We start from the raw sequence: 14389 nt of genomic DNA, 5'->3' as shown, positions 1-14389 counted from the left end.
ACCCTTTCTTGGAGCCTGGATTGGGACATCTTTCCTGTAACAATCTTAGCACTTTGGGAGGCCAAGGCAGGGGGATTGCTTGTGGCCAGTTCAAGACCAGCCTGATCAACATAGTGAGACTCTGTCTATGAAAATAAAAAAAATAGCTGTGTGTAGTGGCATACAGCTGAGTATTAGTTTATAATTTGATTATAAATCAATCAAATTATAATTAAATTATAATTAAATTTATAATTAAATCAAACAGTGGGACTGTTTGATTGATAAGCGTCTTCATCCCTCTTCAGACTGGAAGCTTCCTGAAGACAGAGGCCAAGGTCTATTTTAACCACCTTTGTGTCTCCATTACCTGGCACATTCAGGCTTTCAACAAATACTTGTTGTTTGAATGAATTAATGAATAACCCAGCAATTATACCCAATGTGATATCTGGGTTCCTGGTCCTAGTTTAATTACCCACTGTTCACAACCCACATGTTCTACCTCCATACCATTCGATCTCTATACTAAAGAAACCATTTCTCTCTTATTTCATCTCTACAGAAGAGATGCTCAAAGGAAAGTTCTTCAGACTTTGTTTTCACTTCATCACTATTTAATTCCTCAATCCATTATAATCAGCCTACCACTCCCATGACTACACTGATAGTGTTTTGATAAAAGTCACCAGTGATCTCCCTATCTAATTGACTCCTTATGTTCATCTAAACTGTCTAACATGTTTCTTTTGATATAATTCTTTTCTCTTTTTTAAAAATTCCTACCTCTCTCCCTTAGTTGCTGTAAGATATCACTCTACTGGTTTACTTTCAATCTCTCTGGTTGTTATTTTTGAATCTACTTGGGCTTTTGCTTGAAAGGTTTACTGCTGTCTTTCCAGATAAAGCATTTTAATTACAGAAGCTTTATCTTTACTGTAATATACTTTAAAAATTTGCTTATACTCTAATAAGAATGATAAATCTTAGCAATGAGAAAGAATTTCCTGATGTGTAGAGAAGTGAGGCAATGTAACTATAACACTACCTAAGATGATTCCATGTTTTCCTGATTTAGTTGAAACTGATTATCTGGCAGAGTTTGGATAGTTTTCCACCCAGAAGCCAGAATTTTGACTAGGTAACTTGTAAAATATTCCTTATTTTCCTGACATTCTACCATTTATACCACATTTTATCTGGGTTTTAAAATATCCTGCAATAGCTACTCACTCTGCTCACATGTTGGGCAGTCGTTCCACCTTTAATTGCTTATTCACAAAGAGATTGACATCTATATTAATCTGTATCCTAACGATGTTTTCATGTTCCTTCTCCACATTGCTTGTGTGAGTGTGGGGGGGGGGTGGGGAAAGAACAGCAAAGAGATAGCCCTGAACAATGCTATATTCACATGTGACCCAGGCGTAGGAAATGGCGTAAAAATAGAATTAGGGGTTGTGATTTTCACTAGCACTCTACTGTCATAGATTGCACATCATTTTTTGTATGAAATTGCCTTCCATATAGGTATTGAGGTAGATAAGAGTCAGAAACCGCAGCTAATGGGCCATGTCTGACATGCTGCATCTTTTCTTTATGACATGCAAGCTAAGAATGATCTTTTATTTTATATATTTATTTAGAGTTAGAGTCTTGTTCTGTTGCCCAGGCTGGAGTGCACTGGCATGATCTCGGCTCACTGCAACCTCTGCCTCCTGGGTTCAAGTGATTATCCTGCCTCAGCCTACTGAGTAGCTGAGATTATGGGCATGTGCCACCACACTGGCTAATTTCTGTATTTTTAGTAGAAACGGGGTTTCACCATGTTCGCCAGGCTGGTCTTGAACTCCTCATGATCTACCCGCCTCTGCCTCCCAAAGTGCTGGGATTACAGGCTTGTGCCACTGCACCTGGCTGATCTTTTACATTTTTAAATAGCTGCAAGAAAAAAAGTATAGAATAATACTTCATGACAAATCAAAACTGTATTAAATTCAAATTTCTTTCTTTCTTTTTTTTTTTTTTTTTGAGACAGAGTTTCTCTCTTGTTACCCAGGCTGGAGTGCAATGGCGCGATCTCGGCTCACCGCAACCTCCGCCTCCTGGGTTCAGGCAATTCTCCTGCCTCAGCCTCCCGAGTAGCTGGGATTACAGGCACGTGCCACCATGCCCAGCTAATTTTTTGTATTTTTAGTAGAGACGGGGTTTCACTATGTTGACCGGGATGGTCTCAATCTCTCGACCTCGTGATCCACCCGCCTCGGCCTCCCAAAGTGCTGGGATTACAGGCTTGAGCCACCGCGCCCGGCCAAATTCAAATTTCAATGTCCATAAAGTTTCATTGAAATATAGCCAAGCTAATGCACCTATGTATTGTCTATAGCTGCTTTGTGCTTCAACAGAAGAGTTGAGTAGTTGCAACAGAGACCATGTGGCCCAAAAGCCTAAAATAATTAATATCAGGCCCTTTATATTAAAAAATTGCCAACTCCTTGGCTGGAGTATACAAACTAAGGATAATTGCATAAGATGAGTTTGAAGAGACAGAAAAACAACAACAACAACAACAACAACAAAACAAGATCATGCAGGATCTTACAGGCAAAAATAAAAATTTTGTTTTTTTTAATTAATTAATTTTTTTTTTTTGAGACTGAGTTTCGCTCTTGTTACCCAGGCTAGAGTGCAATGGCATGATCTTGGCTCACCGCAACCTTCGTCTCCTGGGTTCAAGCAATTCTCCTGCCTCAGCCTCCCGAGTAACTAGGACTACAGGCATGTGCCACCATGCCCAGCTAATTTTTTTGTATTTTTAGTAGAGACGGGGTTTCACCATGTTGACCAGGATGGTCTTGATCTCTTGAACTCGTGATCCACCCTCCTCGGCCTCCCAAAGTGCTGGGATTACAGGCATGAGCCACCGCGCCCGGCTATTTTTTAATTTATTTTATATTTAAATAGGGTTTTGGGAAAAGGTAGTGTTTGGTTACATGAATAAGTTCTTTAGTGGTGATTTCTGATATTCTGATGCCTCCAACACCCAAGCAGTGTACATTGTACCCAATGTGTAGTCTTTTATCTCTCACCCCCTACTTTCCCCCAGTCTCCAAAGTCCATTGTATCATTATTATGCTTTTGCATCCTCATAGCTCCTACTTATAAGTGAGAACATAGGATGTTTGGTTTTCCATTCCTGAGTTACTTCACTTAGAATAATAGTTTCCAATTCCACCCAGGTTGCTGTGAATGCCATTATTTTTTTCTTTTTATGGCTGAGTAAAAACCACTAAGGTTTTAAAAAAGAGAAATAATTGATATGAGAGAAGAAAAATTAAATTACATAAAATTCTCAGAATCAGACAAGGCAGAAAATGAGTGGAGGACAAACAAACATGAAGAGCAAGGACAGTAAGTAGAAAACAGTAATAAGCAGGGTAGTTATTTCAATTATATCAATATTAATTTTAACACCAATGACCTAAACACACTAATTAAAGAGACTCATAGAACAAAAGTCACGAGACCCAGTGTATGTTGTATATGCAAAATTCACTTAAAGACAAATAGATGAAACATAAAGGGATGGAGAAAGATACATCATACTAACGCTAACAAAAAGAAAACTGAAAAACTGTGTTAGTTTCAGATAAAGCCAACTTCAGAGAATGGAAAATTATCAGGAATAAAGAGAGACATTACATGACAATAATGGATAAATTCTCCAAGAATTTATGTATGCACCAATCAACAGAACATTAAGGTATGTGAGGCAAAAACAGAACTGCAGGAAATAGATGAATGCACCATTATAACTTCTACACCTGTCGGTAACTAACAGATGTAGCAAACATAAAAAATGAGTAAGAACATAGTTAAATTTAAACACATCATCAGTCAACTGAATCTAATTGACATATATGGAATACTTCATCCAACAGTAAAATACACATTATTATCAAGCTAACACAGAACATTCACCAAGATATACCATATTCTGAGCTCTAAGACACACTGTAACAAATCTAAAAGAATTCATACAATACATAGTATGTTCTCAGACCACAATGGAATTTAACTAGAAATCATAAACAAAAAGATAGCTGAGCTGCACTGTCTTTACGTGCTGGCCATGGAGGCGTCCAGCGAGCCGCCGCTGGATGCTAAGTCCGAGGTCACCAACCAGCTTGTAGATTTCCAGTGGAAACTGGGTATGGCTGTGAGCTCAGACACTTGCAGATCGCTTAAGTATCCTTATGTTGCAGTGATGCTAAAAGTGGCAGATCGTTCAGGCCAAATAAAGACCAAGTGCTTTGAAATGACGATTCCACAGTTTCAGAATTTCTACAGACAGTTCAAGGAAATTGCTGCAGTTATTGAAACTGTGTGAAGATGGATTATTTGGTTGGTAAACTGCTATCATTCTAAAGTCATGGACTTCACTTTCTGCAACAAAACCATATAAGAATGAAACCTGTACCGAATGAAAAATGTACTTTTGCTTTTCCATTTTTTTAAATAATAAAAAAAAATCCAACAGAAAAAAAAAAAAAAAGACAGCTGAACCACCCCCATCAAATACCTGGAGATTAAACAACACATCTCTAAGTAACACATGGGTTGAATAAGAAGTCTCAAGAGAAATTAAAAATATTTTGAACTAAATGAAAATGAATATAAGACCTTTTAAAATCTGTGGTATGCAGTGAAAGAAATATTTGGAGGGAAAATTACAACATTGAATGTATTATAAAAGAAGAAAGATCTAAAATCAGCAATCTAGGTTTCTACTTTAGCAAACTAAAAAAAAAAGTAAATTAAGGCCAGGTGCAGTGGCTCAAGCCTGTAATCCCAACACTTTGGGAGGCCAAGGCGGGTGGATCATGAGGTCAAGAGATCGAGACCATCCTGGTCAACATGGTGAAACCCTGTCTCTACTAAAAATACAAAAAATTAGCTGGGCATGGTGGCGCGTGCCTGTAATCCCAGCTACTCAGGAGGCTGAGGCAGGAGAATTGCCTGAACCCACGAGGTGGAGGTTGCGGTCAGCCGAGATCGTGCCATTGCACTCCAGTCTGGGTAACAAGAGTGAAACTCTGTCTCAAAAAAAAAAAAAAAAAGAAAAAAAAAGTAAATTAAATCCAATGTAAGCAGAAAAGAAAATAAAAATTTGAGCAGTAAGGATGCCTGCTCTCATCATTCTTATTCTACATTGTACTAGAAGTTTTAGCTAATGCAATAAGCCAACAACAGGAAATAAAAGTATACAGATTGGAATGAAAAACTTGCCTTTGTTCACACATTACATGATTGTCTATGAAGAAAATACTGAAGAATCAACAAAATACATCCTAGAACTAATGAGCAATCATAGAAAGACTTTAGGGTACAAGCTTAAGATACAAATGTCAATTGGTTTCTTATATAGGTCAGCCATGAACAATTTGAATTTGAAAATAAAAGCAATGTTGTTTATATTAGAAAAAACAAAATGCAATACTTAGGTATAAATCTAATGGAACATGTCAAAATTAGTTTGTCAACTCTTTACATAAGAATTAATCGCAACCCCTTTCAACCTTTTCCAAAAAATAGAATAGATGAAAATACTGTCTGGCTCATTCTATGAGTCTATGACTCATTCTATGAGGTATTAACCTGTAGAAAGCCAGACAATAGTATCATCACAAGAAGAGAAAACTATAGACCAATAACCTTTCTGAATAAAGGTGCAAAAACTTTTCAACACAATTCTAGCAAATTGAATCAAGCAGTGTATTAAAATGTGCATTCATTATGACCAAGCAGAATTTATTCTACAAATTCAAGGTTATATCAATACACAAACATCACTAAATATAATATGGCACGTTATAGAATTTTTTTAAAAAACCCATATTCTCACTCAATTGGTGTAAAAACATTTTGCAAAATCCAATATTCTTTCATGATAAAAGAAAACACTCAATAAAATAAGAGTATAAGGTGCATTCCTTTGCTAGTGTTGCTATAAGAAAATATCACAGACCAGACGACTTAATAGAAACATATTTTCTCACCATTCTGAAGGTTAGAAGTTCAAAATCAAGGTGTTAACATGTTTTTTTTTTTTCATCTGAGGCATTTTTTCCTTGACTTACAGATGGCTGCCTTCTTGCTGTGTCCTAAGTGTTTCCTCTGCACAGGCATCCCTGGTGTTGCTTTATGTGTCTAAATTTTCTCTTCTTATAAAGAAGTATATAGAATGGAGTAAAATATTTAAGGTGAATAGGGCCTTAAATGAATTAGGGCTGACCATAACAGCCTCATTTAACTTAATCATCTTATTTAAAGGTCCTATGTACAAATACAGTCACATTCTGAGATATTAGGGATTAGGACATCAACATATGAATTTGGGGATTCAACCCATTACAGAAGAAAACTTAATCTGATAACACATATTGATTAATATCTCACAGCTAACAAACCTTCAATGGTGAAGGATTGAAAGTGTTTCTCTTAAGAGCAGGAATGAAACAAGGATGCCCATTTTTACCACTTCTATTCAACATTTAATTGGATTTTAAAGTCAAAGCAATTGGCCAAGAAAAAGTCATGCAAATTGGAAAGAAAAAAGTAAAACTATATTTACAATAACATATTCTTATATATATAAAAAAAAAACCAACTTTAAAGAACCCACAGATGCACAGAACTGTTTCAGCTAATATACATATCTAGCAGTGTTGCAAGATACAAGATCTACATTAAAAGTATCAGCTGCATATGGTGGCTTATGCCTATAATAAGTTCTGAACTTTGGGAGGCTGAGATGGGAAGACTGCTGGATCCCAGGAGTTAGAGACCAGCCTGGGCGACATGGTGAAACCCTGTTTCCTTAAAAAGACACACACACACACACACACACACACAAAATTTAGCTGGGGCTGGTTGCACATGTCTGTAGTCCCAGCTATTCGGGAGGCTGAGGTGTAAAGACTGCTTGAGCCTGGGAAGTTAAGGCTGTAATAGGCGATAATCATATCACTGCATTCCAGCCTGGGTGACAGAGCAAGACCCTGTCTCCAAAACAAACAAACAAACAAACAAACAAACAAATGAACAAACATCAAAAACCAAAAAATTACAAGGAATGTGCATTCACAACTGAATTAAGAAAACTGGTTCATTAATATTAGGTTTGTGCAAAAGAAATTGCAGTTTTGGCAATTAAAAAAATTTGTGCAAACCACAATTACTTTTGCACCAACCAAATAGCATCAAGAATAAAATTCTTATGACTAAATGGACCCAAGGAGATGCAAGATTTAATAATGAAAACTAAAAACACTGCTGAAGGAAATTAAATAAGACCTAATTAATGGAGAGACTTATGAGGTTTATGGATTGTAAGAATTAATATTGTTAGCACCACGATACATTCCAAAGTGATCTACAGATTTGATGCATTCTGTATCACAATTCCAACTGCCTTTCTTGTAAGATAGATAAATCCTAAAATTCATCTGGGATTATCAGAGATCCCACACAATCAAAACAACATTGCAAAATAATATAGTTGTAAGATTCACAATTGTCTTTTTTTTTTTTACCACACCTGTGTAAACAAACACAATTGTCAATGTTAAATCTTAGTACAAAGATACAGTAATCAAATTGGTGTGACAATGTCATAAAAATAGATATATAGGTCAACAAAATAGAATAAAAGTTCAGAAAGAAACCCATACAACTATGGTCAACTGATTTTACACAATGCCAAGACCATTAAATTATCAGCAAATTTGTGCTGGAATAACTGGATACATGTAAGAATATAATAAAATTGGTTTCTTACCTCATACTCCATTCAAAATTTAACTCAGAATAAATCAAAGACCCAAATTGAAAAGCTAAAACTACTTTTCAGAAAAACTTAGAAAGACATATATGGGTAAATCAAGACTGTGGGTTTGGCAACAGATTCTTAGATGTGACATCAAAAATACAAGTAACAGAGGCCGGGCGCTGTGGCTCAAGCCTGTAATCCCAGCACTTTGGGAGGCCGAGGCGGGTGGATCACGAGGTCAAAAGATTGAGACCATCCTGGTCAACATGGTGAAACCCCGTCTCTACCAAAAATACAAAAAAATTAGCTGGGCATGGTGGCACGTGCCTGTAATCCCAGCTACTCAGGAGGCTGAGGCAGGAGAATTGCCTGAACCCAGGAAGCGGAGGTTGCGGTGAGCCAAGATCGCGCCATTGCACTCCAGCCTGGGTAATAAGAGCAAAACTCCGTTTCAAAAAAAAAAAAAAAAAAAAAAAAAAAATACAAGTAACAAAAGAAAAAAAAAAAGATAAGCTGGATTTCACCAGAATTAAGGATGTTTGTGCATAAAAGGATATTATTAACAAGGCAAATCACATAATGGGAGAATATATTTGCAAATCCTATATCTGACTGTCAGAGGCATTTGAACCACAACAACTCCATCTTGAATAAGAGTTTGGTAAAATGAGGTTGAAACCTACTGGGCTGCAATCCCAGATGGTTAAGGCATTCTAGGTCACAGGGTAAGAAAGGAGGTCGGCACAAGATACAGATCATAAAGACCTTGCTGATAAAACAGATTGTAGTAAAGAAGCTAGCTAAAACCCACCAAAACCAAAATGGCCACAGGAGTGACCTCTGGTCGTCCTAACTGCTACACTTCCACCAGTGCCATGACAGTTTACAAATGCTATGGCAACATCAGAAAGTTACCCTATATGGTCTAAAAAGGGGAGGTGTAAATAATCCACACTTTGTTTAGCATATCATCAAGAAATAACCATAAAAATGGGCAACGAGCAGCCTTTGGGTCTGCTATGTCTTTGGAGTAGCCATTCTTTTATACCTTTACTTTCTTAATAAAATTGCTGTCACTTTATTCTACAAAATCACCCGCAATTCTCTCTTGTATGAGATCCAAGAACCCTCTCTTGGCATCTGGATTGGGGCTCCTTTCCCATAACATCTTTTTGGAGACCACTGAAGGGACCATAGTGCAGAAATCCTCTACCCAAAGGCTAACTTTGTGTTAAGTGTTGGGGTCTGTTCAATAACATCTTTTTGGCAAACCACAGAAGAGATGATGCTGAAGAACTCCCCGCCAACCCAAAGAAAAAAGACTACAGCACTAATTGCCTATGTTGGGGAAGTGGTGGGGTACCTGGGTAAAGGATGGTATTGGGTTAGAGGCCCAGTTTAGGGGAGTTATAGTCTCTCCTAAAACAGAGTGGGTTAGATGCCCTTCTCAATAAAAGGCAAGGACGCTTAACTGGCCTTGAATTAAAGGTCCAATTTAGAATTAGAGTCTCTTCTAATATTTAGGGGGTTAGAGGCCCCTCTTGGTAAAGTCTCTTTCAGCCAAGAATGGGTTTGACACCATGGGATGTTAACTGCTATTCTCTTTGTTAATGGCTATGGGTGACAGGATTAGGCATGTATTGGATTGTGGGACATGGGGAGCTATTTCCTTCCTAAAAAGGGGAAACTTGAGAGCTGATGGTACTGCTAGAAAAGATTCCTTTGCTACCAACAATTACCCACCTGAACTTTTCAATGTCAGTGCAATGGGTTGGTCTTTCTCTGGCCTCCCTGAATGCCTGCCATTTCTACCCTGCTTCAGGCAATGCCTTCCTTTCTCTATCTGGGCAAACTGGTTAAATGAATGCTAAAGCCGGTTAAATGAATGGTAAAACTTTCCTCTGTAAAGTTTTAATTAATCAGAAAAAGGATTCGTGAGGATAGTTTTAAGGTATAGCCAATCTGGTGTGTTTTGTGTGCCTTTCTGTATTGTTCTGTCATAAAAATGAGTACTTTTATTTTAGAACACATGCTTAGAACACGTGTAAACCCACTGTTCAAGATGGCCTAGCAAGCTGGTCAGTTACAAACATTGCTGCAGGTCCCTGGGAAGACCTGGATGAGGTTTCCCTCTTGTCTTGTATGTCCTTAGGAGCTTGCCCTTTTTTTCTTGTGGCTGTGCTTTTCCTATTTACAATGACAACTTGGGTTCAGGGTTTAATTCCTAGCTTGAAAAATGAGTCCTTTATCTTCTGTCTATGTATTTATATGTATTATCTGTTAAAAATGCATGCTATGAGGCCGGACGTGGTGACTCATGCCTGTAATCCTAGCACTTTGGGAGGCCGAGGTGGGTGGATAACCTGAGGTCAGGAGTTCAAGACCAGCCTGACCATCATGGTGAAACCTCATCTTAAAAAAAAAAAAAATGCATGCTTTGAATGAAGAGACTCCCCAAACAGGGTTTGTGTGAGCAACATGGTTGTTTATTCACCTGGGTGCAGGTGGGCTAAGGCTGGAAAGTGCTTTAGTGAAGGGCGGTGGGATGGGAGTTGGTTTCATAGGCTGGGGCAAATTTTTGGGGGAGGGGCAAGGGTGTTACAGAGTAAGATTTGTTACAGTGGTGGGGGTAGGGGCAAGGAGTATACATTACCATAAATTCAGTTACAATGGCAGGTGGGTGTAGTTAAGATGGCAGGGTGGGGTGAGAAGTATTTACATTATTCTAAGAACAGTTAAGATGGCAGGGTGGAGTGAGTAGTATTCACATTATCATAATAAGTGTTAAGATGTCAGGGTAAGTTTAGAAGCTTAACATCCAGGGGAAGCTCCGCTGGGCAATCAGGGATAATGGCGAATGCACGTGGGGGTGGGGGTGGTGATCAGCCGAGGCAGGCAGGACTTTAGACTTTCAGGTTTTAGGGGTTGGGGGGCGAAGTTTCTCAAGGCTTCTTCAAGTGGGATTGGGGGCAGCATGGAAATTTAAAAATGGAAAAGAATTTAGACTGCTGGGAGATCTCAGGGAAAATGGTGATATTGTGGGATTGTTAGGAGTATTTGTCGTATTGACTGATTGGTTATTGCTTGTATATGATTTTGTAGGAATTGAATGATTAATTGGAAGAACACACAGTCTAAATGAGAGAAGGAGAAAGATAGTGTTAGAGGACTAAGGATTGGAAGAAGCCATGACTCCCAGTTAGAGAGTGTCCAGACAGTCCAGCCAGGTCCAGAATAACCATTTGCCTGATTAGTGAGGTTTTGAGCTCTGTCTTTTAATTTATTGATGGCACTTTATACGAGGCCAGGCTGGCTTACATAGACAGAACTGGAAGTGTAAACTGAAAAAATGATAAGGTGTTTTTAGGGAGCTGGAGCTTTGGACCTGAATGCCAAGGGAACCAGCAAGAGCTATGGCTGCTAAAGGTTGTAGTGGGACTTGGTAGGGTAACTGTGTGGAAGGAGAGCTTTTCTTTTCATGGTGTATGAGGAAGGATGTGGTATTATAAGAACCACTCACTTTTATTAACAAGATTGGGTATGAGCAGAGAACAGGAGCCAGATTAAGAGTGAAATATTAGCTGTAGTTGCCTGGAGAAAAAGTGTTAACTGGCAACTTAAACAGAAGCAGGGCATGTAAAAGTAAATGAGTACAGTGAATTTGATTACAGTTAGACAGAAAATAATAGAAACAGAAACTTTTTGAGGTGTGGTTTAAGTAATAGGGGTGACTGCATAAAGCTGAAGAAGGCAAGGGACTGAAAGTAAGTGTGTGAAGTGTAAAGAGAAAACTTTGGAGCTTGTGAGAGCTCTAGAGGGTAAGTGGGGCATAGCCTGTGATTTTGAGAGATTTTAAGAGTATTAGGGCGGCAGCTGCTGCCGCGCATACTTAACGGGGTCAGCCCAGGACTGTGAGGTTAAGTTGTCTGGATAAAAAGGCTGTGGGCCTGGCTCCTGTGTAAGAATTCCAATGGCAGAGCCTTTTATTTTCGCTGTGTAAATAGCGAAGGGTTGAGAGGAGTTGGAGAGCACTAGTGTAGGGGCTGCCTGTAAGGCCTTCTTTAGTGATTGAAAGGAAGAATGGGGGGAAAATTTTTGGTTCATGGGTTAGCTAAGTTTTCTTTCATAGGTTTATAAAGTGGTTTGATTATGGGGGCAAAGACCTGGTATTCAGAGGTGAGTATCCTACAACGACTAGGAAGGAGAAAAGCTGTTTAGTGGATGGGTTTGGGGTTTGGGAAATTAACTGGATACAATTGGCAGGGAGAGCGCGTGTATGCTGGCAAAAGATTATAAGAGATGAGGAAAAAAATTGGGCTTTAGAAAAAGCATTTTCGAGGTTGAGAACAAATAGTGAGTTGTGGAAGGGAGTGTGTAAGATAGGAGGATATAGGAGTTTGGTACAACCAGGTGGATGGGAAGTTCAATTAGATTGATGAGGCAGAGTTCTTGGACTAGTCTGTAGAATTTGTTTGGTTTTTGGACAGTTAGGCTAGGGGAAGAAATTTGGGCTTTGGAAGGGAATTCATGGTACCCCTCTGAGTATAGATGCTCAGGAGGGTGAATTAAAAGGCCAGGTTGCAATAGATGGGTGATAACAGGCTTTATGCCTTTTAAAACCTGTTGTGGGATGGGGTGCTGGAGCTGGGTGGGGTAAGGATGGTTAAGTTTCAAGGGGATGATGAGGGGTGAGTGACCTGTAGCAACAGATGGGAATGCGGTGTCCCACACCCTAGGGTTAAGGTAGGGGGACATAAGGGGAGCTATTGAGGGAGGTATGGGTTTGGGAAGGAGGGCAGCAATGAAGTGTGGCTGTAGCCCAGGAATAGTTAAGGAGGCAGACAATTTTGCTAGGATATCTTGGTCTAACGGGGAGCTGAACAAGTGGGGATTATGAAGAAAGAATGTGGAAAGGAGTCCTGGCCTAATTGATGCCAGACTTGGGGAGTTTTGAGAGGCCTGGAGGCCTTGCCGTCAATTCCCACAACAGTTATGGAGGCCAAGGAGACAAGTCCTTGAAAAGAAGGCAGCATGGGGTGGGTGGCCTCTATGTTGATTAAGAAGAGGATGGACTTACCCTCTACCATAAGAGTTACCCTAGGTTCAGCATCCGTGATGGTCCAGGGGGTTTCTGAGATGCTCAGGCAGCATTAGTCTTCAGCCACCAAGCCGAGGATTGGAGCTTCAGAAGCTCTGGGAGCAGTGACGTGAATCAGACAGTCAACTTTCTGTGGGGGCCCCACCCAGACGGGCCAGAGCTTAGTAGGAATCCCGGGCTGCGGGCATTCCTTGGCCCGGTGGCCAGGTTTTCAACACTTGAAGCAAGGTTCTGGAGGGGTGGCTGGACATGTTGCCGTTTGGACACTTTGAAGTCTTTGTGAGTCGGTGCTGTGGCTGGGATTTGCCTTGTGGCAGAGGCAAGCATCTGTATTTTTGAGATGCGCTGCTGCCAGGCAGATTTTTCCTTATTATTAAACACCTTGAAGGTGAGGTTGCTTAAGTCCTGTTGTGGGGTTTGAGGGCCAGATTTTAATTTCTGTACCTCTTTGTAATGTTAGGGGCTGATTGGGTAATAAAATGCATATTAAGCATTCTTCAGGGGTGAGAGTAGAAGGATGACATTTAAGTCACTCCAGGTGAGATTATAGGACTGAGTTAAGTACTGGGAGATTTGATGAAAAAGGAGCCTAACCATTGGCCAATTTGGGAAAGGTTGGACAAAGAGAAAGGAACATGCATCCTAACTATGCCTTTGGCTCCAGCCACCTCTGGAAGGGGGAATTGTTGGGCAGGGACAGAGGAGGTAGTCTCAGGACTAAACTCTGAGCTGGTTCTTGTATGAGGTGGGGAGGTGATAGGGACATAAGGAGGGGGGTTGTGGGCAGAGAAAGAGAAGAAGACTATAGAGGGTGGGATTAGGTCCTGGATTAGGGCCTAGTTCAGACAGGCAGGGAGGAGAAAGGTCGGAAAGGTTGATGGACAAGGAGGACTCTGGCTTACTGGTAGAGGAAGGAAGGGCAGATGGAAGAGAAAAGGAGTAGAGATTAGGGAGGAATTGGTTGTAAAAAAAATGCCTGGACATAGAAAATTTCAGACCATTTGCCCATGTTGTGACAAAAATTGTCTAAATTTTGTAAAACAGAGAGGTTAAAGGTGCCATTTTTTGGTCAGTTGGAACCACTTTTTAACTTGTATTGTGGCCATGCAGTGGCCAGGTAAAGAGAATGCAGTGTTTACAGAAGATGATGAGACGTTTGGGTTTTAGGTCAGGAGACAGTTGAAGAGGCTTGAGGTTCTTTAGAACACAAGCCAGCATAGAGGAGGGAGGGACAGAGGACAGATAATTGCCCAAGGTTCTCGAAAGGCAGCAGAGACAAGAAAAATGGTCATACAACCTAGCCACTCAATAGGCATCCCTAATTGAGCCTAGGTTGAATTTCCTTGTTGGTGAGCAACCAAAGAGAGCGTCCTCTACATTGACCTGCCACCAATATCGGCCATGAGCCTAGTGGGCGAGTGACTAGGGTTAACATCTCCACCATAATCAAACACCTGGGGAAAATTGGGTCCCTGGATCCG

General features: G+C 40.0%; 1 protein-coding gene across 1 annotated transcript; it reads left to right on the top strand.

Annotated features, from left to right (window-relative positions):
- The first annotated feature begins 4053 nt into the window (after positions 1–4053).
- LOC101041683 (COMM domain-containing protein 6) lies at positions 4054–4475 on the top strand. Its single transcript, XM_039475431.2, has one exon. It carries the CDS (start codon positions 4112–4114, stop codon positions 4367–4369), a length of 258 nt encoding a protein of 85 aa, XP_039331365.1. The 5' UTR covers positions 4054–4111; the 3' UTR covers positions 4370–4475.
- Positions 4476–14389: the final 9914 nt, after the last annotated feature.

The sequence above is a fragment of the Saimiri boliviensis genome, chromosome X (assembly GCF_048565385.1).
Source record: "Saimiri boliviensis isolate mSaiBol1 chromosome X, mSaiBol1.pri, whole genome shotgun sequence".
NCBI lineage: Eukaryota > Metazoa > Chordata > Mammalia > Primates > Cebidae > Saimiri > Saimiri boliviensis.
Note: the sequence above shows the minus strand (reverse complement) of the source record. Positions and strands in the feature narration are given on the sequence as shown.

Excerpts from the sequence above, each read along its gene's own strand:
- LOC101041683 (XM_039475431.2), top strand. The coding sequence starts at position 4,112 with ATGGAGGCGTCCAGCGAGCCGCCGCTGGATGCTAAGTCCGAGGTCACC.